At 43.4% G+C, this 27,815-nt stretch overlaps 1 protein-coding gene across 4 annotated transcripts in view; it reads right to left on the bottom strand.

The window, feature by feature from the left end:
• The window catches only part of ARG2 (arginase 2), a 43,334-nt gene that overhangs the window by 2,339 nt on the left and 13,180 nt on the right, over window positions 1-27,815 (bottom strand). Inside the window, exons 2-9 of one of the 4 annotated variants that reach the window (XM_067732667.1) lie at window positions 24,860-24,927; window positions 23,869-23,941; window positions 16,372-16,483; window positions 5,438-5,615; window positions 2,847-3,006; window positions 1,887-1,981; window positions 1,606-1,710; window positions 500-636 (exon numbers count right to left, since the gene is read on the bottom strand). In XM_067732667.1, coding sequence (XP_067588768.1) covers window positions 500-636; window positions 1,606-1,710; window positions 1,887-1,981; window positions 2,847-3,006; window positions 5,438-5,615; window positions 16,372-16,399 — 703 coding nt within the window. In that variant the 5' untranslated portion in view covers window positions 16,400-16,483; window positions 23,869-23,941; window positions 24,860-24,927. Of the gene's footprint in view, window positions 1-499; window positions 637-1,605; window positions 1,711-1,886; window positions 1,982-2,846; window positions 3,007-5,437; window positions 5,616-16,371; window positions 16,484-23,868; window positions 23,942-24,565; window positions 24,665-24,859; window positions 25,095-27,815 lie in introns of those variants that run through there. The other 3 variants (XM_067732648.1, XM_067732657.1, XM_067732675.1) reach the window with 3 other exon arrangements.

Genomic DNA, 27,815 nt, shown 5'->3' on the forward strand with positions numbered 1-27,815 from the left:
TCATCTTCCAGTATCCCCCTATTACAGGTCCTATCAAACAAGCCCTAGTATAAGACTTACATGAAAGGACCCAAGGTATTGTCCAGCTTTGAAACATCTTCAAGAGAAGCTTTGACTTGACATTCTTAACTCCCAGTGAACCAACCTCTTAGTGTCAGGCTTAAAATTATAGCTATTTGGCCTCGGCTTTCAATCTTAATCTGCCTTTATACAATTCAGATGCAAAGAACTGCATCAGTTTGGCAGTTTATTCTTGTATTTATTACACGTTTAAGGAGACAGACAATTTTTTATTCAGTGTTACCTTGGCATATTTTGTTATAAAGCCAGGTCCAAACATGCCTCTAAATGACTGTCCCTTATTAGCCTGACCACATGACTTATAGCTATAGACGTTTAAGCAAAAACAGTGTCGGCAGTGACGTAATAGTAGAAAAGATCCCCTGGCAGGCAAGAGGCTTAAGCATATTATGTAGTTAGCAGGTTGATCACTGCTTACCTGTATTGTGTACTTCCTCAGTAATATACATGCCTTCTCGATAGGTCAGTCCCCCTACAACAGGGGTTCCTGTGGCTGGAGCCAGCGTAGGGTCAAATGCATCAATATCGAAACTCAGATGGATTGGCCTTTGTCTTCTTGAAAGGAGTAGAATAAGAATAGTCATTTGGGCTGTACTTGGACATTCGTCCTTCCTACAGTTGCAACTCCTTGATTTTGTTGCTGTTAATCCTAGTACTTTGTTAATATAGCACATTTCCAGATTTCCTATTCTGGAAGCTGTTGAGTATGTTAGATGCCTATGCACCACTTCATAATTTTGCCCTTTGCTCTGTGTGCCTCAGACAGACTAACTCCAATTTGTATTTCTGATTTACCCTGGGCATCAGAGCTCTTACATTAAGAACTATCAACAGAGGGAATTCCTCACTTCCATAGGACATGGGTTCTGACAGATTGTAGTTTAAGTTGGATTGCTCTAGGTTACAGTTGCAGTTGCTGTTATACTCTGAGAGAATAACAGCAGCTCTGAACTTAACTCTGAGTTTATGTTTGCAATCTTACCATCTCCTACTTCTAACTTGTTTAGCCCAGGTGTCCAGTGGCTGAAGCTAACATACAGCAAACACCTATACAGTAAATTATTTGCACTTCTTAACAGCTTAAGAAATGGCATACTACCAAGGTGACAGTTAATCACCCAGAAATGAAGACTCGGCACTGGGAAAATGCTCTTAACTAGCATTTGATTAGTATTCATCTCCCATCTTTCTACACTACCAAGATTTGCTTAATATAAAACTTTCAGATGAAGCAATTGTGAGGCTGGGAAGAAGAGGACAGTTGAATGCTTCTCCTCTCAAAAGGTAAGCATTAAAAATGGAAAGAGAAATTCATAAGAGCTGTTTTCCCTCCCAACCCCAGAAGAAAAATATGACCTATATTTCATATTTTCCCTTTCTGAATTTTTTTATATGTACATGTTTTACTTTTATTTTAAAAGAAAGGTCATTATCCTCAAGAGACAGGCTAAAGTGTACTGCCCACTGAGAATCTGTCCTGTTCCCTTTGGGACCTAGAAGTAGATATCCATTGTAGTTACTTACTTGCCAATCAGCAGATCGAATGTCTGTTCCATGACCTTCTGGATACCAAGTCGATCTATGTCTCTCATGGAAAAGTACTGGATATCATAATTCTTTAAAATAAAACTGGTGACATATAAAGGAAGGAAGCCTTAGTTTAAAGAGCATTTTTAATCAAATGTGGGGGGGCGGGGGGTTGTCTTCATAGTGACTTACAACAGGTTAACGCAAGAAACAACCCATCAAGTGGAACATTAGTGGCCAGGACAGGCCCAAAGCTCAACTCTAATGTATCAACTTACTGTTCAGGAGGATCCACATCTCTTAGTCCAATGTATACAATACTTGGAGAAGAGATACAAGGTTTGATCCAGGAAAATCCTGGGAGTTGTGGGACCTATGAAGGAGGAATGAACAGGATTCATCAAGGATTCTTGATCTCATCAAGATAGTCCCCGTGTGCTTCCCAGTGTGCTTTCTCCTCTTACCCACAGTATATGGGTAAAGCAGCAGACACACTTGATCTGGGAAGGAACTGATAGAAGTGGAAGTGATTCAGAAGGGCAGCTGAAGAACACAGCTGAAGAATAAAATACCTACTCCTAAGGTGGCCTTGGTTTCTCATTAACTTACCTAAATAGCAGGAATACCGCCGATTAGGCCTTTCCATCTCTTTGCACACTACTGAATTGTTTACAGATTGGTTCTTGAGATGGCAACTGGGTTATGTTTCAAGTCCCCAACAACCAAAACGTGAATTCTGCCTAGTGAATAACCTTTGTACTGTCCTGGTTTAACTTGGTCCCTCACTGAGGGGAGGGATACACAGATTCTAGTCTATGCATAGCATGGTCTCCCATGTCTTCTGAACAGCCTGGGAAAAGATTACCTAGACGTAATCATGGTTTTACTTGTCTTCTAGACCAGTGGGTCTGAGAATGAGGCCTAGGAGGTTCTTACCAAGAAGTCTTCCGGCTGTAAGTGTATCAGACCACTAGAGTTACTACCCACTCACCACATTCCTTTATTATGAGATTATGATCCCCCCTAAGAGCAGGGACCATGTCCTAGTCATCTTTATGCCTCCAGCATCTAGACTGTCTGGTCCAAAATAATGTTTGATGAACAAATGAAGGAGTGGTAAGCATTACTACAGCCACCATAAACCCATCCTTCACAGAAATGTTACTGAACTAGACTCTCAAAACCCCACGATTACCCTTGCAAGCTGTTCAACGTTCTCTTCATTTCAGCCCACTAACCTTGTCCTGTAGTTCTTTGAGGAGAAATGAAACTGGCTGTCCGTGGAGATTTCCAGATGAAGTGGTGAGGGGTGTATTGATGTCAGCATGGGCATCAACCCAGATCACACAAAGGTCTGGGGAGTGCCGGGCGTGCCCACTAATGGTACCGATTGCCAGGCTGCAAAGAACAAACAGTAATATTAAAGGCCTTCCGCTTGGCAAGCATCACTAACAAATATCTTCAGCCAGCACAGCTCACACTTTGTCCTCAGGGCAAAGTCAAGGCCCTAGATTGAGGCTGGATTTGGATGAGAGAGAGTCCCTGGGACTGTGTTCCCAAAGATGAGACTTGAGAGAGAGAGAGAGAGACAGGGAGAAATGGAAGGCTCTAAAGATTCAAAGCTGACAGCTGGTTATCCTTGTAGTGTGACAGGTGTCATTGCTGCCCCCAAATCCCTTTAATTGGATCCATTAGCCTTGGCCCAGAAAAGGACCCAAAATATTTGTTCAACAGATGAAATCCTGTTAAATGCTATGGGCTGTATGTAACAACTCACTAATACTACTTAATACCTTTTGAGAGACCAGGGAGATCTAATTACTTTTAAAGAATCAGTTATATTAACTTGTTAAGGATAAAAATTAGTATTACAGCTGTTTAGAAAGATTATGTGATATTTCCTAAAACAAGAAGTCAAAGTTTTTAAAGACATCAAAGTTAACAGGGCAACCCAATTAAAGACCTCATTAGATGACTGAATAAAGTAGAAGTTTATTTCCATGTTATCTTATATACATTAGCATGGCATGCAAATATCATTAAGTGTTTCTGGTTTTTGCTTTGTCCTTGATCTCCGCTTGCATTAGCCAACTGTCCTTGTCTGACCTGTAGGAATATAGCTTTTGAAATTGTGCTTGGAAAGCTGCCCAAGCTTCCTAGGAAGCAAAGAATTTGACATAGATGAGAAATGCAGCTTAAGCATCTTAGGAACTAACTACAGTCATCTTTCTTGATCAGTACAGCCTGAGGTAGCATTTTAAGCTCCATGTCCCACATAGGACCTTTTCGAGAGATAGCATGGTCTGGCGCTAAAAGCACTGGATTAAGTCCGAATATTGGGGGTCTTTCTAGGAAGAAATGTGTGAAATAGGGCAAGACTATCTATCTAGACTGCAGTTTCCCTTTCTAGAAGATAGGGATAATAATCTTAGCCTGTTTAAGTCAGAGTTGGTTTGACGATTAAAGCAGTAGTGAATGTTGTACTATTAAAGGGAGCTGAGTGACCTAAAAATGCCTCTTCCTTTAAAATATTCAACAGCTGTTCAGGTTATTCACACATCCCTTCCTTTCTAGTATCTTCCAGACAGCCTAGGTTTTAGCACTGAACAGGAAACAGGGAGCAGTGATAGAGCTGCAATCTAGACAGAAACAAAAGGAAAAGCAAGGATTATGATAATTACAGTAATAAGCAGTCCCCAAATAGTATGCTGACCAGAAGAGAGCCAATGAATGAACTTTGAGCACTGAGCTAAGAGACAAGAGATCCACCCTTGGGTTATTTAATCAGTTTCAGTAGAGAACCTGTGACTGACTTATTCTACTTAAAATTTTATTCTTGATGAGGAATCTTCCTGCATTTGCAGTTCCATTAAGTGATCTGAGAAGCTCTCTGAGTACCTCAGGGGAAGTTGCTAGATTAGATCTCAAAAGAAAATTTAATTGCCCATAGAGGTCACAATGGACTTGAATCCCAGCTCTGCTACTTCCTGGCCCTAAGACCTTGGGTAAGTTATCTAACCTCTGTCCCTCAGTGTACCCAGCAGTGAATTAGATAAAATTGTATCTGCCTCATTGCATTATTTTGAGGATTAACTGAGAATATGTATGAAGTGCTTGATATTCCTAGTGTTTCAATGCCATTTTTCTTTCTACCAAAAAAATCTTCATAACTTAGCTCAAATCACACTTAGCTGTGAAATCTGACTACTCTAGCCTAGACTGATCTCTTCCTTCTGAGATGTAGGATTCAATATTTTTTTCATTCCATGTGTATTTATTTCATTTAATCCTAATAGATCACAAGTTTCCCATAATCCTTAGCACTGCTTGAGAACTCATCAGAACAGTGCTCGATAGATAAAGTGCATGCTGATTTCACTGAGAGGAAGGATCTAATGTATTAGCCACCTAGGGAGGCTAATACAATACTGTGCAGGGTAGAGAATGTATTCACATGCCAAGTGGGGCATTTCTAACAAACCTATTAGCAGAAATGCTTTAAAAAAAAAAAGCCCCAATTCAGCCTATCAATAGATCCCTCCAATTCTCCTAAATAACCAAAATGAAAGTCATGAGACAGTTTTAAGAAAGCTTTCCAAGAAATAAGCATGAAACATACTGTCTAAAAACTTTGCTTAGTTTAACTCTGAACTTATACTACGTGATATTTTCTCCAGTGGTTCATGATCTTAGACATGAAAATACTATGCACGTTATACCCTAAAAATTCGAAAGGGTATTTTACTCTAAATGAGGAAAGTGAGACAAAGAAGCTAATTGATGGGCTGATGCAATCCAGCCCCTCCACCACCCCTGGCTCCCAGCTTACCTGTGGTCTCCTCCCACGGTGACACAGCTGTAGCCACCTGACACTGCTCTACTAACCACCTCTGCTAGTTCCTGGTTGGCAAGGCCCACTGAGCGAGGATTCACTATCAAGTTATTATAGAGATCATCTTTGGGAACTGGGGTAAAACTCAAGTCTCCGAAGTCTTTAAGGTGGCAGCCTAGAAACAGGGATGACAAGATTAATTATAATATATGTTATTACAGCTCTTACTGGCCTGGGCCACAAATAATAACTGTGACAAAGTACACATCATACTTATTGCCATGGTAACTCAAAACGTCACATGACAGTGGCAGGATCCTCCCAGTCCTCCCAGCAATCCTGTGGGGTAGATCCTGTTAGGAACACCATTTTGCAGATAAAGAAGCTGGGTTTTAGAAAGTAAAGCCCAGAAATGTTCACTAACTTAACCTAACAATCACAAAACTGGTAGCGATTTGTAAGACCTCAGATATCCCTGAGTTACAGAGTGAAAATAAAATACCGAGAGGAACTGGCAGGATTTTAAGAAACTTAAGTATTGTTAATTTAGGACAAAGAAACATACTTAGGAATTTTCACATTACAAACTTTTTTTTTTTAAATAAAAGGCCAGGGCTTCCCTGGTGGCGCAGTGGTTGAGGGTCCGCCTGCCAATGCAGGGGACACAGGTTCGTGCCCCGGTCCAGGAGGATCCCACATGCCGCGGAGCGGCTGGGCCCGTGAGCCATGGCCGCTGAGCCTGCGCGTCCGGAGCCTGTGCTCCGCGACGGGAGAGGCCACAATAGTGAGGCCCGCGTACCGCAAAACAAAACCAAAAACAAAAAAAAAAATAAAAGGCCAATCTGAGGACCTAAATATTTCTTAATTTTAGGATGCTTTAACAGTTATTACTTACAAGATCCCAAACACTGTTCCAACTGCTCAACAGAAATTCTTAAGACTCACAACAATCCTATTAGGCAGCTACAGTATGCCATTCTGTAGCTGAGGGAACTGAAGCAAGGTCCCAAGGTCACACAGTTGCTAGGTGCCAGAATCAGGATCCAAATTCAGGCTGTCTGCCACAAAGTGTGTATTCTTGACTCTGCAGTTTGTATCTCAACGATTCTCTCTTGATTCTGACAGTTTTAAGAACTAAAGAGTCCTCTCCAAGGTACTTCCCTGGTGGTCCAGTGGGTAAGACTCCGCACTCCCAATGCAGAGGGCCCGGGTTCGATCCCTGGTGGGGGAACTAGATTCTGCATGCATGCCGCAAATAAGGAGTCCATGTGCCACAGCAATAATCCCGCGTGCTGCAACTAAGACCTGGTGCAGCCTAAATAAATAAAATTAAAAAAAAAAAAAAAAGAGTCCTCTCCAAGGAGCCAACAAGGTGGCAGAAGTGGAGCAGAAGCAGCAGTGGACCTTCTGCAAGTTCATCCACTTTGGTGAGCACCTAGACCAGGCACTGGACCTGTTGACACAGTGACACAGCTGCACAGTGCCCTGCGGCTGTGGCAGAAGCACCTGGGCAGGGCCAGCCTGGGGGCACGGCCCACAGAGAAGCTGTAGGTGCTGAAGATCATCCTGCCCAGATGGTGGGCGTGCAAGACCTTCACCCAGGTGGAAACCAAGCCCAAGATTATTGGCCACTACCTGGGCGAGTTCTCTATCACCTACAAGCCTATGAAGCACAGAGCCACCCACTCCTCCTGCTTCATCCTCCTTGAGTAGCCTGTTCGGCCAGTAAAGGCACAGACTTCTCTTTGAAACAAACAAACAGAATGAACTAGTGGTATATTCTGACAGTAAGCTGTAATATTTTCCCACCCGGGGTTCACATATTCCAGCAAATTATGACATTAGTCACTACATGTTAATCTTCAGTGTAAGTACCAGTCTTTCAATCTTAACCACTTATATCAATAAATTGGTTGGATTTAGGGTGAGGACTAAGTAATCCAACACTACCAAAGGATTTGCGCAAACAGAACGTTAGCATGGATTGTATTCTTACGGGCCTGTTTCTCAAACTACAATCCAGGTATGTTGAGGGGAGGGGCAAGTGGTCACAGTATAGACATCTGAATGTTTGCAGAGACTTGTATTAAGACTAGCACAGACCAATCTTGAATATAAATTGTACAGTTTGAGCTTTACCTCTTGAACCCAAACTCAATCCAAAGCCAAACTTATGAGAGAATGTAGAGATTTGAGAAGCAATGGCCTGGAACATAAACCCAACCGAGGGATCACCACCAAGATCTGGATGACTAAATAAGAAGGAAAGGTGCTGAAGGTAGAAGAATATGAAAACAGGCCAAAGACATTGAGAACCAAGAGAAAAAATAAATAAAACATCTATAAAAATCTTCTTAAAATCTTTTAAAAAGAAAAAAAGCCACGAGTAACATCACAATGTATTTTACTAAATCTCGAAATATGGAAGGACATTTTAGATTTAAGAAAAATGAAGCTTTAACTTTCAAGTCAATACCAGGTCTTGCCATTGTTGCGACACAGTCTTGAGCTGGACAGATTTGAATGGCAGTGCCTGTACTTGATGTCTTAACTTCCATATCCATGTTTATCTCAGCATCTCTAGGTGCAAGATGCCATGGCTTGACTGGCGTTTTATATTAGGTGTATAATTAGAAAAGGTTTATAATCTAATTGAATAATAATGTTAATATTAATTTTTGAAGACTAACTCATTTAATCCTTCCATGACCAATAAGAAATACATGCGAATTAAAGTGATCATCCTGGTGGTTAAGTGGTAGAACTTGGGGAACACTAAGTCCAGTCATGGAATCTAGGATGTAGACTTAGATAAGTATGACAGAAAACAGTACAAACTGGGCTATTATTTACTTATCAGAATAAAGCTGCAGAAAGCTTAAAAAGGGAACTTAAGAGAATTTGATAGTCTTACAGCAACACTCGCCATGGAAGAGAGACTGAATTTCATAAAGGTATTTTGGTCATTAAACATATAACTCTGTGGAGTGAATCACCAGCTTAATTCACAGCCTGGATGGTGGGTTCCAACTCCTTGCTCACCAAACAGCCTTCTGCTTATTCACTTAGTTTCTCAGTTGCCCTCATACCAGCAAGAGGGCTTCCTGACAGTGGATGCCAGAAGGTCTCTTGCTCACTGAAACTACGCACGGGCATTTGGGCTTATACATCATGGTTAGCACGAGTCTCTGGGTCTGAAAGCCTGATAAACTCTGCACACTTCAAGACTTCTGTTCCTGGACCCACAGAGCTGAGGGCCAGACCCCCTGAAGGGATCAATACCTTGAGAGGCCCTGAGTGGCCCACCTTATATGACTCCCAACTCTGCTCTTGATTTCCACATTAAATTCCTGGTAAGGACTAGGGACAATGAGTGAGTGCTAAAGGAGTGAAAGGAGGTTATAGGGAACATGAATTATGACCCGTAGGCCAGTGTTTGAGGAGTAGAGAGGCTGATGGGAGGTTAATTTTTTGTTAAGGATGAACTGAGTAATGATAAAGCAATTACCTTAGCAGAGTACAATGGCAAGTTCTTCTAGTTCAAAAGGTAAATGGTCTCACTAATTTTAAAGAATCTTGGAATAATAGTGAAAAAAGCAAATATTATAATATGGAATATCTATCATACTGGAGAGAGCTGTCCCTTTCTCAAACTTTTTGTGCTCAGGTCAACTCATCTGCAAGTCTAAATCAGATGAGACATAATATTTCATTGCTGCTCTTTCCTCTTTTAGAAGGCATTGTAGGATGAAATAAACCTGAAACTTCCAAGGAAGCTCTCATATCAAACACATTTGGAACCGACTGGAAAGGGCTCTCATTTTTCATTTGCAGTGGGAAAAAGTCAAGCTCTGTATACACTGGTACCACCTCACTGCTTCTCTCCCCAGTGCTGGTAATAAAAATACACTGACTACTACTCTGATCTTTTAGGCCCGGTTGTTACTTTTGGCCTTGATAAACCTCTCAGGTTCCACTGGAGTGGAACAAGAACACAAGTGCATCCACAGAATGATGCAACCGGAAGAAATCCAAACAGCCCTATCTGACGTTAGCAGTGTCTGTGGACAGCACTTCTGTTTCAGGGCCCTCATCACCAGTGAATCCTTGAAAGAAGTCAGTGACAGGAAAGAAGGAAAAGGAACAAAACTGTCTTTCTCCACACACCACACAGTGCTAGCTGGATGCTTTACAATAGCTACTAATCCTTACTTCCTCTGCTGGTATGATTATCCACATACTTTGGAGGAAGAAACAGCAAAGTTAAATAGCTCCAACTGTTTAGAGCAAGCCTGAATCCTCCTTTGGTTAGAGACTCACGAAAGAATGAGTGAGCAGGCATTTTGATAGCATAAGGGTAGCGCATTCTCTCTGCTGCTCTGACTTCAACTTACAGGTAGCTCCAGCTGCTCCCAAGCCTCCCAGCAAGTCAAGAGAGGTGGGTTTTGAGGTGGGCTGACACACGGGCGTGTCTGCCAAGCCACAGGTAGCTCACTGGCAGAATATTAGACTTGGAGAAAATCTAAGAGTCTATTAGTGTACAGTTTTTCGAACTGTCCTTGAATAGGATGAATGTTTATGATTTGTCAGGAATAACAAGTCAGTGAAACATGCAGAAAAACAAAGACTCTGAGTTCTCATTTGGTGCTGAGAGAACACTGGTGGCTATTAAAGTTATAGACTCAAATATTGTACACAGCAGATTTCATCCCACAGAAAGGGAGTTCCCCGTATTTTAAAGGATGGCATCTGCTAACTCTTAGAACCTCAAAGTTGTACCTGGAAGACCAGCCTACTGAAAACAGTTGCAGTGTTACTGTAAACTAGGAAAGGAATGCCAGTTAATTCAGGTCATTTGAAGTAGGCAGAATTTCTCTTATCCCTAAAATGTGATTTGGGTAATAACCTTTGAAGAGACTGTTATATAAGGTAAACTCATTTGGCTACCACCAATAAAATGCAGGGGTCTGAATTCTGTTTAGTGTATTTAACTCCCAGAGGCTGTACAACCTCAAGAACCATGTGTCCTGGGGTATCTAAGAATCAGCTCTTTGCTTCCTTAGACCCAGCCTCCAAAATAAGTTTGGTGCTTTAGGGAAAGAAATCATATCACACAAGTATACCTATTTGTTCTAGTTCACTTCTTCAAAGCCCCTCATAAGACTGCTCCAACCAACCCTCTCGACACTCGCTTCCTCCCCACTCTGTTCTCCTGTTCAACAGGAGGTGTTCTCAGAGGCAGTGAAGACCATGGATGAGGAAGACCAAGGACAGTGGCACTAGGGGCTCAAGGATGGAAGGTGACCCCGGGCATCCAGGCCAGTCACTTCAGACATGGCCATCTAACATCTGTCGGAGTTTACCTCAAGATCAGCTGATACAGATGTGATGTTAATAGATGCCTTTGCGTGAATGTGATCCTTGAGTAAAAAATCCCAATACAAAACAAACCCAAAAGTTTGGCTCAAGACATGTAACTGAGATGACTTGCAACACCAGTTATGTTTCCTGCTAATTGGTTCTCCAGCCACATCTTAACTTGTCGAAGAAGAACAGTGTACCACTTGCTGAGGATGGGCTTAGTAATGTATGCCCCTCTGGACCCAACCCATGTCAACCCTCCAAGCACCTCCAAGAACATGGTGAGCCAACTCAGGCTTTCTTGGGCAGACTGTTAGCTGACGGCACCCTGACAGCCTGGTTCCAGCACAAGCAGGGGCAGAGGTAAGAGGAGGGTTCCTCTGGCTTCACGGGTCACTGCGACAGAACCACTTTCCCTCGTGCAGAACAAGACTGTTAAGCTTCTCTGAGAAAAAAATCTGTTGTTAACATGCTGACAGAACTTCAAGCTACTCCAGTATCTAACCACGGGAAGAGACAGCAACAATCCCTGGGGCTAAAGTACTGCTTTTTAGAATATGGGATCTTTCTTCTTTAAATTCTTGATGCTCCAACTTGTTCCAGAAAGGATTTAAAGGGCTAGTGACTACAGCTCTGCCAGTTAACCAGTCCACATGTGTAGCTCCCTGCCCCATACCTGGGCTAGCATCCTGGTGAGTTTCACAAGGGACCTCAACAAACCAGACAGACCACATTCCACGCTACTCCAGGCTGAAAGCAGAGCGCACAGGAGATGAGGTGGCCACAGTGGGTCAAGTGGCCACAACAGACACGAAGGAAAGAATCCTGTCCTTTGGCCCCTAACTTCCCAGAAGAGTCAAGATCACCAATGAAGTTCAGTCTCGAAGTTTGTCCCACCTCACACAGCCGTTAACAAGGATTGAAATGAGATAACAAGGAAAAGCCTACACATGCTAGGGGTTACATTATTAGTTCAACTAGATGAGGCATCTTTGTGGTTTTTCTCCCCACCCTACCCTTTTCTTTGCAATAGATGGTGTAATCTAAGACTTCCCAAAACTTGTTTGCAATACGACTATGTCATTTGGATAAGAACAAGAGTTTTTGGTGAGAAGTAGCAAACGTACACAGGCCCACTGATTTCTCATCGAAAGAGCTCCTAAGGAGCCCAGCTGTCACACACAGTTCAAATTTTCTACCTTCCCTGTAAAAAAATATAAAGGCATGGCCAATTTCACTGGAACACCAGTTCTCTGAAAGCCCTAACCACAATGCCACACCCTGCTGTGACTCAGTTCTCAGGTCACACAGGAAGGTATTTTCTACTTCTTTTCCTATTCTGTGGTTCTGGCTTCCTGGGGTAGAGGAGGGGGCCAAAAAGATGCTTTCTTCTCTTCAGATACTAGCATTACCACACCTATTATAGGAATACACCTTCATTATTAAGAGAGCTTGGGGGACTTCCCTGGTGGCACAGTGGTTAAGAACCTGCCTGCCAATGCAGGGGACACGGGTTCGAGCCCTGGTCCAGGAAGATCCCACATGCCACGGAGCAACTAAGCCCGTGCACCACAAGTACTGAGCCTGCGCTCTAGAGCCCGTGAGCCACAACTACTGAGCCCACATGCCACAACTACTGAAGCCCGCGAGCCTAGAGCCTGTGCTCCGCAACAAGAGAAGCCCCCGCACCACAACGAAGAGTAGCCCCCGCTCACTTCAGCTAGAGAAAGCCCACGCACAGCAACGAAGACCCAATGTAGCCAAAAATATAAATAAATAAATAAACTTATTTTTAAAAAAAGAGAGAGCTTGGTCATTAATAGGGACAAGTAAGTTTATTCAAGGATTAAATTATTTAAACCAACCACAGTAATCCCCTTAGGTTCTAGGCCTCTGAATGTGCTATTTTGGATATTAAAGGAGTAACGCCACTACTTTCTAAAGCAACTAGAGGCTTGAAGCAGTCATCATTAGCTACTTAGGTCCTGGAATAAGTATGTTTCAAAAAAGGAGGCAAAAACTAGCCATTGCCACTTACCAACATTTAGCTTGACTAAATTCATCAACTGGTAGCCCAATACCTTGTAAGAGTTTAAAATTTGATATATGACAGTTATTCAATTTAAACATTTTTAAAATCTGGGAAACCAGGGGGCTTCTGAGGAACAAACCATTTTGAGAGTAAGGAAATAGTGATCCGGGAAAATCCCACGGATCACGATGTGAATGAAGTTCCAGGAGAAAGCCTGGATGCTTTGCCCCATTTCGTCCTTCAACAAAAGCTAACTGTGTGCTGACTGTGCACCTGGTTGCAGCCTTCAGGAAGCTCACAGCCTCGTCAGAAGACAGGCAGGGAAAGCATAGGCCGGTGCAAACTGCGAAGATGCAACTGTGCACAGGGTGTGATGGGAACGGGAAGGTGCTGACTCAGACCCAGGATGAGCCAAGGGGACTTCTCAGAAGCATCAGTACCTGAATCCTGAAGGTTTTAGCCAGGAATGAAAGGGGAAAGCCTTGCCAAGCAGAAGCACATAATACCTTCAGCCCTACAGAACAATGCCCAGGGTCCATCCGGGAGGACTGCAGAGAGATAAGGAAGGAGGAAGGGGCAGGGCCCAGGTCCTAAATGCAGCAGGGAGCTACTAAGGTTCAAGTCAGGAGGTAACAAATCAAATCTGCACTATCCTGCGTGCCACAACTACTGAGCCAGCGTGCTGCAACTACTGAAGCCCGCGCACCTAGAACCCATGCTCCGAAACAAGAACCCACTGCAATAAGTAGCCTGCGCACCACAACGAAGAGAAGACCCCACTCGCCGCAAGTAGAGAAAAGCCCGTGCGAAGCAATGAAGACCCAACACAGCCAAAAAAAAAAAAAAAAATCTGAAAAAAAAAAAAAAGAATCTGCACTGTTAATCTAGTGATCTGGTGGCCTCTGGAAAATGGCCTGGCCTGCAGAAGAGCAGCTCCCAGAGGGGCTGTAAAGACAAGACAGACAGAACTGACAAGATTCCAGCAATACTTAGAGGGGTGTGGAGGAGAGAGAAAATGTTTGCCCTCCAGCTTTCTGGCTCTGCTACCATCAGAGATGAGAAACCACAGGAGAAGGGAGTGGAGATGATGGTAAGTTCAGTTTTGGATACTCTGATATTGGGGCGTTAGAGACTATCCTGTTGATAATACGTCGAAACAAGTTAATGGCTCAGATCTAGGCAGTGTTCAATGGCTGATGACATCACTTCTGATGGAAGTGTACACCACCACCTATGAAGCAGAACTGCCAGAAAAAAAAAACTGGACCTGAATCTGACCAAGGATCTAGATCCAATAACCAGTAGAAAGGAAATACAGAGGACAAAGAATATGTCACAGGATGCCACAGGGATGTGATCTGCAAAATACAAGCTGAGAGATTCTACAGACAAATGACCTAGTTTCCGCTACAGATCAACTACAAGGAAGAAGGAAGAAAACAGGAAGGACTTATAAAGGACTTACGAGATAACAATACAGACCTTATTTCGATCCAAACTCAAAAATAAAAATAAACACAAAAAGTGTAAAAAAATAAACACAAAAAGTGTAAATCAGTCGGGCAATGTGAACATTAACTGGTGTAAGGGCAGATACAAGTTGAAAATAGACTTAATTATCTCTGTTGAAAATAAGGGTAAAAACTTCTCTCCTCCCTTGTGTTTCAGAATTTCTTTCTCTGTCCTTTTCACATGTACGTAATCTTTATAATGACTAAATAGGCCTCACAACCCAGGAATGTTTCCTCAAGGACTTGGGAACCACTTTTTGAAATACAAACATCTAGGTCCCCAACCTCCCAGTTCTATGGGTATGAGTGGTTGGCCCCTTGCTTCAATTTGCCAAAAAACTACCTCCCCGCTTTAAGATAGGAGAAGTTTGTTTCCGCTCCAGATAAAGCCAGTCAGCTAACCGGTAATCACTCCAATTTCCATGATAAAGTTAGGATGAGCTACATGTGACAAAAGGTCAACTATCAAAGTCCTCTAACTGGAGGACTAGTTATTAATCTTGAAAACATGGATTGCGTTGCACCTGCTTGGCTATAGAAAAGAGTAAGATTTGTCTTTGCAGTCTTTTATCAGATCACCCAATTTAATGCTTATTCAATAATAAACTGTTTTTCCTTCTCTACCACCTTTGTGGATAGGTTCTCAGATGGGAGATTTTTTTAAAATTATATTTCCCAATACTGGTATTTGATATTAATTTATTTTAGGTGTGATAATGGTATTGTAGTTAAGTTTTAAAGCATTCTTGTATTTTGAAGACATATAATGAAATATCTGCAGATGAAACAAAATGATGTCTGTGATTTGCTTCAAAAGGTATGGAGGTGGGGTGAGAAACCTTGCCAGGTATAGATAATTGATGCTCGGTGATAGCTATCAAGTTCATTATGTTACCATCTCTACTTTTCTTATGTTTGAACACTCCTGTAATAAAAAGTTAAGAAGATACATGGAAGCCAGCTGGTATACAGGTTTGGAGCTGGGAGGGAGGGGGAATAAGTGCTGGAGATAAAGCTCTGGAGGCATCAGCACACAGGTCACAGGAAGGCCGTGGAAATGGACAAATGGCCAACTGAGGCAGCATAAAGTAGAGGGTCAAGGACAGAACCCTGAGGAATACTAAAATGTAAGGGGTAGGCAGCAGAGGGTCTAGCAAAGGAACCCGAAGAGTTAAAATCAGAAGAGAGTGGTGGCAGTTTCAATAAGATAAGATGGTTAATAGTATCGAAAGTGAATGTTGCAGAGTCCACCATATTAAAAAGTAGGAGGTCAGAGACCTCAGCAAAACCAGTTTCATTGCAATGATGGGCCAGGACCCCTGATTATAGCAAGTTGACCTGTGAAAAGGCAGTGGGGAAGCCAGTTATTTTGTTTCTGAAGAGAAACAAAATAACTGGACAAGAGCTAGAAGGCTACATACGGCAGAGGGGGATGGGAGGTGGGCAAGATTTGCACTTACTTACTGAAGGGACAGGTTAGTAGAGAGACGCTGAGAAACAAGGGGAGAGAAGGGCTCAGTGCTGGAACAAGAACCCTCGGGAGCCAGGAAGGGATGGGATCTAGAGCACAGGGAGATGGTGTGGCTGACAGCCACTTGTCCGATATCTGCTCTTCCCTTCCTCCACAGAGGATTTTAGCTGGGGCACGACCCCTTAGAAGAGACTAAATTCACCATCTTCCCTTCCAACTAGCTGTGGCCATGTGACCCACAGAAGCCAAAAGGATAAGCAGAGGTATCCTGCAGCAGTGTCCTGGGAACTTTCCTTAAGGGAAAGCACAAGTTCTCCCTTAGCCCGCTTGTCGATTTATTTTCCCATCCTGCTGCCAGAAATGAGGCCACAGCCATCTGGGGCCATTAGATAGAGGCCTTGCTGGTAGTGCAGCAAGATAAGAATCTAGGAACTGAACTTCAATGAACTGAGCCTCCAAACCAGTTCTGGACTTCTCTCTAGACTATTTCCTAGAGAGTGAACTATTTTTCTTAAACCGCTTATCTGGGGCTCTTATCACGTGCAATTGTACCTACCTAATACAGGAAGGACTGGATACCTCATCCTCTGACAGTGTAATAGTATCTTTGTCGATACAACTCATTGGGGGATGATGGGGAGAAGAGCTAGAAGTTAGGGAGTTCATACCTGAGTTGGAAAAACAGAATGATTATGGGTACAGATTTGAAATAGCCATCATGATAAACAGGATTTTTGGAAGAAGTTGGAGACCGTACCTTTATGATGGTGCCACTCAGTTTCTTCAACCATGGTAAGAGCTGAGAAGGCAGCTGACTGCACCAATTGAGGGGCTAGATTGTATATGGTAAGAAATGAGGTTCTCAACTACTTCTACTGCTGACTGTATGAACTTCAGGCCATACTTTACTTTTTTCCATTCTCAGCTTTTATAGAACAATGTGCTAAATAACAAGCTGAAAAAAATTTTCAAGCCTACAGCATTATGTCCCTAAGAAGTTACAACCTCAAGTGAACTTCCTTGTTCTTAGAATATTCTATTCTAACTTATTTTTAAGTGTTTCCTTTTTAATTTTAAATTGTGGTAAAATACACATAAAAATAACCATCTTAACCATGAGGTGGTATTAAGTACATTCACATTGTTGCATAACCATCACCACCATCCATCTCCAGAACACTTTCTTGCAAAACTGAAATTCTCTACCCGTTAAACCATCTCTCTCCATTCCTCTTCCCCCAGTCCCTGAACCACCATTCTACTTTGTCCCTATGAATTTGACTAATCTAGGTACCTCATAAGTGGAATCATACAGTATGTCTTTTTGCAACTGGCTTATATCCCTTAACATAATGTTCTCAAGGGTCACAATGTTACAGCATATGTCATTTTCCTTTTTAAGGCTGATATTCTATTGTATGTTTGTACCACATTTTGCTTATCCATTCATCCATCAGTGGACGCTTGGGTTGCTTACGCCTTTTGGCTATTGTGAATAATGCTGCTGTGAATATGGGTGTACAGATATCTCTTCGAAACCCTATTTTTCAATTCTTTTGGATATACGCCCAGAGTAGAATTTGTAGATCATCTACTAACTATTTTTAACTTTGAGAAAACTCCACACTGTTTTCCACAGTACCTGTATGATTTTATGTTCCCACCAACAGTGCACAAGGGTTCCAATATCTCCATATCCTCACCAACACTTGTTATTTTGGGGTTTTATTCATGCTAGCCATCCTAATGGGTATCATAATTTGCTCTTAAGATTAAGAATCACATAATAGGGACTTCCCTGGTGGTGCAGTGGATAAGACTCCACGCTCCCAATGCAGGGGGCCAGGGTTCAATCCCTGGTCAGGGAACTAGGTCCCGCATGCATGCCACAACTAAGAGTTTGCATGCCACAACTAAGGAGCCGGTGAGCCCCAACTAAGGAGCGCTTGAGCCGCAACTTAGGAGCCCACCTGCTGCAACTAAGACCCGGTGCAACCAAATAAATAAGCAAATATTTAAAAAATAATAATAAAATGCATGGATAATCCCAAACTTTGTTTAAAAAAAAATCAGATAGTAGCAAGAACCTAGCATAGTGCCTAGAACATAGTAAATGTTAGATATCAAACAACTTTGAAATATAAGATGTAAGTTAAATTCTTTGCTGCCTTCTTCTAAGCAGGAAAGATATGGTTACATTGAAATTTGCCAAATCCCAAAAACATCTATAATAGATTTACCTATATTGAGGTTCATCAGTGATGTATGCTTTTGCCAAGGCATTAGCAAATTACTAATTCCAGAAAAGCTTTATCACACTCCGGAAAGAAACCAGTGCCCATTAGCGGTCACTCCCCATTCCCTCTCCCCCCAGCCCCTGGGAACCACTGATCACTTTCTATATGGATTTGCCTTTTCTGGACATTTCATATAAATGGATTCATACAATATGTGGTCTTCTGCCTTCTTTCACTCAGTATAATGCTTTCAAAGTTTATCCATTTTGTAGCATGAACTAGCAATTTATTCCTTTTTATGGCTCAATACTCCATTTTATGAATATCACATTTTTCTTAAATCTCCCGTAAAAACCCAGATTTCTGGCTTTTCTTGAAAAACTGGAGATAAGAGTGTAGAAAGGCCCTTCCCTTCCCACATGACAACCACTGGCAAGACCTCAGGAACAGCTTTTTGTTCCCTGAACATTCCAGGCACTTTTCTATCTCAGGGTCTTTGCACTTTACTTACCCTCTTCCTGAAATGCTTTTCTCCCAAATATGCACATGGTTCCTTTCCTTACCTCCCAAGGGTGTGCTCACATGACCCCTTCCTCAGTGAGGCCTCCTACCTACATCTGCAATGCTTACCCTATCCCTCCATCCCTTGCTTTCATTTATTCTATAGCGCTCATTACATCTGACATACTGTATGTTTTACTTATATCTGCTTCCAACCACCCCTCATTAGAATGAGAATTCCATAACAGGTATTTCTGTTTTGTTCACTATTATATTCCTAGTACCTAAAGCTTAGTAGTGCTCAAATTTTTTGAATATATACAAACAACGAACTTGTTATAGTTTTTAGTGACTGAAAGCTGCTAAGAAAAAATAAACCTGAAAATGTTTAAACAGCTTTAATGCATACTTTATATTGACACTTTAAGTGCAATGAGTTTTGGCAGTTATATGTAGTCCTGTAACCTCCACCATGCTTAAGATATAGAACATTGAAAGTGAAATTAAGTCACAGTAACACATTAAGGTAGGTCTGTTTACTATAGTCAGGCATGCCTAGAACTTGAAGATGTTTTAAATTAAAGCTTTAGGCTTGGGACTGCCCTGGCGATCCAGTGGTTAAGACTCCGCGCTTCCAATGTAGGGGGCGCGGGTTTGATCCCTCGTCAGTGAACAAAGATCCCACGTGCCATGTGGTGCGGCCAAAAAATTTAAAAAAAAAGGTTTTAGGCTGTTATTTCAGAATTTGTATTAAGGAACATGATAGTTCAAAAATCAGAACACCAAGAGAACAAGGAGTTGCTAAAATCCAAAGGGACTAAAACATACTCCTAGATTAAAGACCAAAGAAAGCATAACCTAATGAGCTGTGTTAACATACAAGAAGATTGTGTCAGTACTAGGGGAAAAAAGCCAACAAAAGAATAAGAATTTATTATCAAGGGCCTGGGGAGAGAGGGCTTTGCATATTCAATCCACATGGTAATTTCTCACTGGAATTTGTAAACTGATTTATCGGTCAGGAAGTTTAAGCTGCAAGCAACAGAAACCTTTCTAGCTAATTTAAAGAAAAGCAGTTTTTTCAATTTGGGTAACTCCCAGAATCATCTTAAGAGGACCAAAATGTGGTTTAAAGGTCACATTGCCAGGAATAATGGCCCCAAAAGTCACACTGCAGATTGCTCCAGTGAAGATACCACTGCTGCTGTCACCTCCACTACTAGGAAAAGGAGTACTGCAGCTTGCATGGCTGACCCCACTGACACTGGACAGAAGCTACTGCTGGAACTGCCGCCACAACTGCCCATCACAGAATGAATTCTTTATTGCCCCTTCTTCCAAAATGTCAAGACAAGGTTTAGGGTGGGTGTTTCTGTTGGTGGAGCCTAGGTCAAGAGCCCACAACCCCAGTTACAACACAAATGAGGTGGAATGTGGATGGAGAGAAGTCTAAAGAGGTAAAAGAGGGTCAAATTGTAGAGGATCTGTCTTACTGGTTGTCAAGCATGGAACACATACCACCAGTGGTTGAGGGTCAAATACCAAAATGTAAAACTACTAAAATGAAAATTTATTAGAAAAATGCATCTAGCACAAGCCTGAGATTTCATTGTTTACTGTAGGGGCAGGCTACATTTTAAAAGTATAAAGCTTTAAAGCCAATTTAGAGAACAACACCAAAATAAATAATATGGCAAGTCAGCAAAGATGGTATATGAATGACAAGACTGAGAAGCATGGCTGCATGTAAAAAGCCATGGAAAGACTAAGCAAAGGAGAAAAATAGTCCTAAAAAGATCAGTCTGGTGGCGGTAAAGAATGAACTGAGGTAGGCAAAATGGGACAAGAGTCATTATTGGAAAATTAGATCTGTGTGTGAGAAGGACAGAACTAGAGCAGGGCCATTAAGGGAAAGGACTCTAATCATTTAGAAGGAGGAAAAGAAGTCAACAAGACTTTGTGATCAGAAGTAAGGAACAAAAGGGACGACAAAAGAATTCTGATGGTCTTGGAGTTTGACTTGAGTAACTAGATAACGAGTGATAGTGTGAAACAGATAATGGGAAGACAGCAAGACAAGCAGATTTGACGGAGAAGATAATGAATTTTGTTTCGAACCTGTAGAGTTTGAGACATCTGTGACAGTGAGATGAGGCTACTTAGAACAAAGCTGGTGGAACACTGGGGACATGAGCATTTGAGGGCTGGAAAGAAGAGGAGGATCCCCAAAAGGAGTCCAGGAAGGACCAGGCAAGGGAGAGGAGGCTCAGGAGAGAGTAGTGTCCTGACTAACGGAATATTTCAGGAATAAAGTGGTCAGTTGTGCAGTAGAGAGGTCCAGCAAAATAGAGGCTGACCAATCAGTGAGCTTGATCAGAGTAGTTTCAGTGTGATGGTAGGATGGGAGCCAGGCTGAAAAGCATCACTATCATAAAACTAAATCTGTGACGGCTGCTGTTCTCTACCAAACACCGAAAGCACATCCAGACCCCTGCACTCACATATCAATCTGTTCCAAATGAACAGCTCTCATGCCTTTATGTTTAAACTATCTCAGGCTTTCTGTTGGTTCTTGCTGAAGCAGCTCAGATTCTTGGGTCTCAACCAGAGTTGCCTGCTCTGCTCTCTCATGGAGCACCAAATGGAGCAGAAGAATAAATGTCCCTAGCCTAGTTGAGGGGAGCCAGAATAGCTCCCATATGTCTTCCTGAACTCCAGGACCCTTGGCTGGTCACGGGAATACAGTTCATTTAGGCCGTCACCGCTTCAGTACCACAGCTGGGTCAAATTACCATAATTACAATGACAGACACGACAAACTGTTTATGTTACCCACAGAACACTCATCCTACTTGTGAAGAAAAAAGGGCAAATTGGTCTTCCCTGATGGCGCAGTGGTTGAGAGTCCGCCTGTCGATGCAGCGGATACAGGTTCATGCCCCGGTCCGGGAAGACCCCACATGCCGCGGAGCGGCTGGGCCCGTGAGCCATGGCCGCTGAGCCTGTGCGTCCGGAGCCTGTGCTCCGCAACGGGAGAGGCCACAGCAGTGAGAGGCTCGCGTACCGGAAAAAAAAAAAAAAAAAAAGGCAAATTACCGTGGCTATAAGAGCTAACCAGAATCATGAGCAGAGGCACTGCACCTAAGCCTTGCCAGAGCAATTACTTCTTCATTTTTCTCAGGCTCTCTTTGTATACTAAAGTAAGTGGTTACCTGAGAGAGGAACCATTGAGTGTCCTTACTAAGCCCAGGGGGGGAAAAGAAAAACCCAGACAAAGGCAAATATATTCATTCAAGAGAACAGGAAGTATAACTGATGCCATGGCAACACCAGCAGCCTGTGACATCAGAGCAGAAGGCAAGGAACAAAGGGATTTATGAGCTACCTTTCCATGGGTCTTCTCTCCCTTGAAATTTGACCCATGCCACTTATGCTGTTTCAGAATAGAGCAACTGAAACTTCTCTTGGTATTTTTCTCCAACGTATGTCTGGAGATTAGCCGAAACCACATGCTGGAAACCTGCTGAGTGCCACAATCTTATTAACATGCAATGAGATTCTGTTTCAGACTGCTGGTGATACCGGACTGCCAATCGGCTACAGGGTAAGGATATAAATTGTAAAACGAAAACTATTTGAAAAAAATTAAAGGGGAGACCAAATAAACTGAAGCTTCATCATCACTTTAGGTCGGAGATTTACACAGGAAGTATTTGAGGGAGTGGAATTTTAGGGAGAATGGCTTCCCCAGGTTGGAGTGGAAAAATACCAGGAGCTGTGGCAGGAAAGGAGGTGTACAAAGCATGAGTAAGAGAAGCTGCTTATAAATGTTCCCTTCCCCCTCATTCAGCAGCCTCGGCTGGATACTATTAATGTCCCCTGTGTAAGAGGCTACAATTGAATCTAGTCAGAAGTCTCTTCAGACAGAATAGAACAATGAGCAGGCAATTTGAGCAAAGCCAGGCTCAGTTTATCAGATGAGCTGCAGGATTACCAGGTATTAAAAAATAGTGATTAGCAGAAATTGCTTTCCCTCAGTGTAAAATTATGCTTTTAAAAACAATGTGTACAGCTGATTTAAAGGGACAGTATCTTCATTTATAAGCGGGGGGAGGGGGGACAACTTCCTCCCATTAGGTGACCTGCGACACATTAAGTGTAAATCTTATCTCTCATCTTTGGTGGTAAACTTGGAGAATTATTAAAGTGATTAATTATTCCTTCTTCAGTAGGGTCTCTTTATTATTTAACAGAAAAGGTTTGAGTATCCAAATCAAGACACCACATCCATATGTAACCAGAGGTGTACGGAAGACACACGGTGACTTCATTATTCCTGTTTTAGAGGGAGATAACCCACCCCTGGAATGGGCTCAATGATCAGCAGAGGAGGTTTCAAAGCAAGCACGGGTAGGGGATTTGTAGTTCACCTAGATTCTGTATTAGTATCTCCAGGACCTATAGTTCCCTACTGCCATGCCTTTTGCACTTTATAGCTCCAGAAGAGATATATGAATGGCCCTAATAAAATAGAGGAAATGGACTTGAACAGCAGCTAGGAACATTTGGGTTAGATATAAGAACCTTCCTACCATAAGGGTGTTGGAATTTGGTACCCTGTTACTAAAAAGGTTTTCCTTTACTATATAAATGGCATTTATCTCTGGGTTGGATTTACCTCTGGTTCTGTACGTTTAGAGTACTGTCCAGATTACAAGACTGCAACGTTACTTTTGATTACCTGGGGTGCCTGTGAAAATGCACGTGTCTGGGTCCTACGTCAGAGCCAATAAACCAGACTCATTCGCTGAGAAGCCTAGCAGTCTCTCTTTCTCACAAGTAAACCAAGTGATTTTCATAATCAGGGAAGTTTGGAGAAAACGGACCTAAGGCTCTGCTTACAGTAATAGAAAGTTCTTAAACCTAAGGAGGAAATGAATGACTTGAAGAGAGGAAGCTGGTTAGACGGATGAATCATAAGCACCTCTGACTGAGTTAGGAAAGCTGGAATTTTGGGGAAAGGTTGACTGCACAGTGGGCGTGAGAGCCAGCATGCTCAGCACTTCGCAGTCACTAGCAGCTTGTTCCAGGCCCTGCCTCACTCCGCCTCCTTGCCTTCCACACAGGCTCTTTATTGCAAGAAGACTTTGCCTGGAGACTCCTCCATAGATCTTAAGCTGCATGTGGAATCCAAGGGAGGATGGGAAATGCTTTCCAGATACACAGCTGACGCTGTGCAGTTCCTGGACATGAGGGAATAAGACTCTGAACTGGCGTGTTACCAGCCCTCAGACTTCTAAAATCCAGCCACTTACCCAAATCGGAGAGCCTTTTCATCAAACCAGCTTCTCTTACAGCAGTGGGACCATATTCCACTCCTTTTCTTTTCTGTAAGATAAATTACACAGATATGAGGGAAGATGACTAGAAAATAAGACCACTTTAGCTCACAAAAATACAGAAGTCTGCAATGCTATACTTAGTTCCCAGCAGATCCCTCTGAAAACCTGTGACAGCATCAGCCCTTCCTTTTATTCTTTTCACCTGAGGTCTGGTCATTTCAAACACTTGCAGGGAAGGAGGAGAAACAACAATCACTGGATTCAGATCAACCTTCCAAGCCCCTCGTTGTGGGAAGGGCAAGTGGAGGCAAGATAGAGGAAGGGGCTGAGCCAAGCCAGAATCTGGCTGTTGGGTGTAAGTGTCGCAGGCCAGGGCCGAGCCCCGGCTTCTCCACCAGTGACCTCTCCACGACTGCAGGTTTCTTTCATTGAAGAGAGAACACAACAGCCCCTTCCGTCTTCCTGCCGCTAGAGAGGCAAGCACCAATTTCCTTTCCAGTTAATTCTCTTTCTGAGAATGGACCCTGGAGCCTTAAATCCTCGGTCCCTCTCTTTAACCTCTCCTCCCTCAATTTTCCACCGGGGATTCTGGTCGGTTTCTCCTCTTCCAGCCCCTCCATGAAATCCTCTCCCTCCTTTCCTCTCCTCCACCACCCCAAGCGGAACCCACCACTTTCTCGCTCCTCGGGGGTAAGGCCGAAGAAACCCACCAGCCCGCTGCCCCCTGCCCACGTGGCAAACCGGGTGCCCTCATCCCCTCCCTCCTTCTACCGAGGAAAATCCCACGTGCTCCCCCGGTGCCCAATCACGGGAATCCACCTCCTCGTCCCCTCTTCGTTTCTCCCCATCCTCTCCTCGCCTCCCCGTTCTTCCCACCGGTCCCGATTTCTCCAGGCTTGGGTGAGGGGGTTGGGGGGTGAGGGGGCGGGAATCCTGCACCAAGGTGCCAGGTCCCAGTTCTCACCTGTCCCCGTGAAAATGGGGCTCCAATGACAGCCACGGAGTGGACGGACTTCTTCGGGACTGAGAGCGCTTGCGTACGGAGAAGAAGCGAGAGGCTGCACCTCAGGGACATGATAGGCAGCGCAGGACGTAGACGAGCGAGAGGCTGCTACGTGCGGCTCGCCGCCTGGGGTGAGCACCGCAGCCTGCAGTGGTTACCTACCGGCGCGCGAGCCGCGCCCCGCCGCGCCGCCCCATGACGTCACCGCCGCCTCGCCCCGCCCAGGCCCCGCCGCCTCGCCCCCAACCAGCCCCCGGCACACCTTCCGGCAAGCCCCGCCCACTGCTGCTCAGTGCCCCGAACGCCCTCGCTGATGTCACTCGGCTCTGGCCCAGGCTCTCCGGCCAAGGACAAGCCCCTGCCGCTGACGCCACAGGGCCAAGATCGGGGCCCGGCCAATAAGAGTGCGGTCACGGACAGGTGTGTCCCTGGGCGGGAAGCGGTCGGCTCCTGCAAAATTCGCGAACTCAGCGGAACAAGCGAACGCACACGTAGGCTAGCGGATGGTGGCTGTCTTCACACAGAGGCACGCCGGGCAGATGCCTATTTTACGGAACCGTTGGCTGGGCTGGGCTTGGCCCAACCCCACGTGAGTGCCTTGCGGAGACCAAACTGGCGTCCCTTGGCTCCGTTTCGTGTCAGAGCTCAAAGTCCAGGAAACGTACTTATCCCACCTTTGGGCGTCGAAGGCTAGGAGATCAAACTTAGATTAGAGCTCTCCCAGCCGGGCGTGTTAATAGTAACCCACCTATTTTAGATGGGAAGGTTAGGATTTACAAAGTACCTTCCAGGAGTTTTAAATTCTTTACCTGAATAACTGGAGCACTGGTTATTAAAAACCAAACATAGCAACATATCTGGACTACTTCTAAATTTCAGCGAGGCTAAAGAGCTGAAAGTAACTGCTTAAAGTTTTAATAATAATAATATTTTAATAACAATAACCAACTAAAGTTCTAAGAACTTTTAGCCCTCTAACAATTCCATAAAGTAGGGACTATTTTAAAGACGAGATTACAGGATCAGAGAAGATAATTTACTTTTCCAAAGTCAGGTAGCTTGTAAGTTGGTAGAGCTATGTGACTCTAGATTCCAAGTTCTTATCCATGACTAGTGTCTTGCAGGAATGGCTTGCAGGAATCTGGACGTTAGTCCTACCAAAAATAAATTTTTAGGTGCTTCCCTGGTGGCGCAGCGGTTAAGAATCTGCCTGCCAATGCAGGAGACACGGGTTCGAGCCCTGGTCCGGGAAGATCCCACGTGTCGCGGAGCAGCTAAGACCGTGCGCCACAACTACTGAGCCTGTGCTCTAGAACCCGCGAGCCACAGCTACTGAGTCCGCGTGCCGCAACTACTGAAGCCCGTGCTCCGCAACAAGAGAAGCCACCGCAATGAGAAGCCCGCGCACCGCTAAGAATAGCTCCCGCTCACCACAACTAGAGAAAGCCCGCCCGCAGCAACGAAGACCCAACGCAGCCAAAACTAAAATAAATAAATTTATTTTCTTAAGTTATTAAAGATAATATTCTGAAATTACATAAAAGAATGAATTTTTAGAAATTTACTTTAAAACTTGTAGTACTCTTATTATAGCATAGTTTTAGGACCCTTCCTCAGGTCCAAACCAGCTGATTCTGTTTTTCTTCTTCCTTTATAGGATGACCTAGAGATTCTGCCTCTTTAATTCAGTGGCTGCCAACACATACTCTATCCCTTGATAGGTTGCTGGGAGTGTGTGTTGGGGGTGAGGGTGGTGAGTAGATAAGACCTGATTATGGTGTTGGGCGAGTTCCCTGGGGTAAATACTCCCCCACAGCTACCATTTCAAGCTACCATAGTGATGTCACTGAACATGGAGCTGGGAAACGGTGCTCACTATATAATGTTTCCACCATACATATACAATCAACATAAATAACCTCAAGAGTATAAAAAATAGTAAGACACAGTAAAATAATTAGGCATAAAGTTTTGAGTGTATATTATCTTTGTTTTTAACATAATTTACTTGTAAGTTTATATAATTTGACTTTTAATGATGGCAGTGTTTAACAACTGGCTTGCAAAATTCCTGAAAATTTAACAGTAGGGTTTTGCAGGTGGCTAAAAGCAGGTTCCAGCACAACACTGTTTACTGCAAATCCAAGGGAACTCAGAAAGGACTAAATTGCAAATTCTCAAAGGCAGGAACCATGACTTTTTCTGTTCATCGTTTGGTCCTTTCCTGAGTACAGTGCTTGGCACATAGCAGGAGCTTGGTAAATAATAAACAAATCTTCCAGATTCTTATGAAACCCTTACTCATGGTCCTTGGTCTATGGCTCTGATATGGTAAGTGGAAATTCCCAAAGATTTCTTTTGGGACTTCTGCTTTTACATACTAAAGGGCTGAGCTCATTGACCACACCTTTTGACAAAATTTAGAGCCTCTTAATTTAAGATATTCATTCATTCATTTATTGTCAATATTTAACGTGCAAAACATTGTTCTATGTGCTGCTGATAAAGATGAAGACAGATAATATCTCATCACTCCCAGTACTTACCTTCTAGTGGGGAAAACAGTCAAGTAGATACATAATTTCAGATGGCAGTAAATTCTATGGAGAAAATTATGCAGGGTAATGGGACAGGACATGATGTTTTAGAGAGGGGTGTCGAGAAAGGCCTCTCCAAACTGACATTTGAGCCAAAGACCTGAATGACGAGAAGGAGCTGCCATAACAAGTTCTAGGGAAAGAGCCTTCCAGGCTTACGGGAACAGCAAGATCAAAAACCCCGAAGTTGAAACCTGCTTGTGGGTCAGAGAAAGAACAAGAATGCCCGTATAGCCCAAACGTGCAGAGCAGAGGAAGCACGGTGACTTGGGTCAGACTGGTAGGTGGGGGGTCAGGTCTCAGGGGTAGCGTTGAAGAGC

Source organism: Pseudorca crassidens, chromosome 1 (assembly GCF_039906515.1).
Source record: "Pseudorca crassidens isolate mPseCra1 chromosome 1, mPseCra1.hap1, whole genome shotgun sequence".
NCBI classification, from domain to species: Eukaryota; Metazoa; Chordata; class Mammalia; order Artiodactyla; family Delphinidae; genus Pseudorca; species Pseudorca crassidens.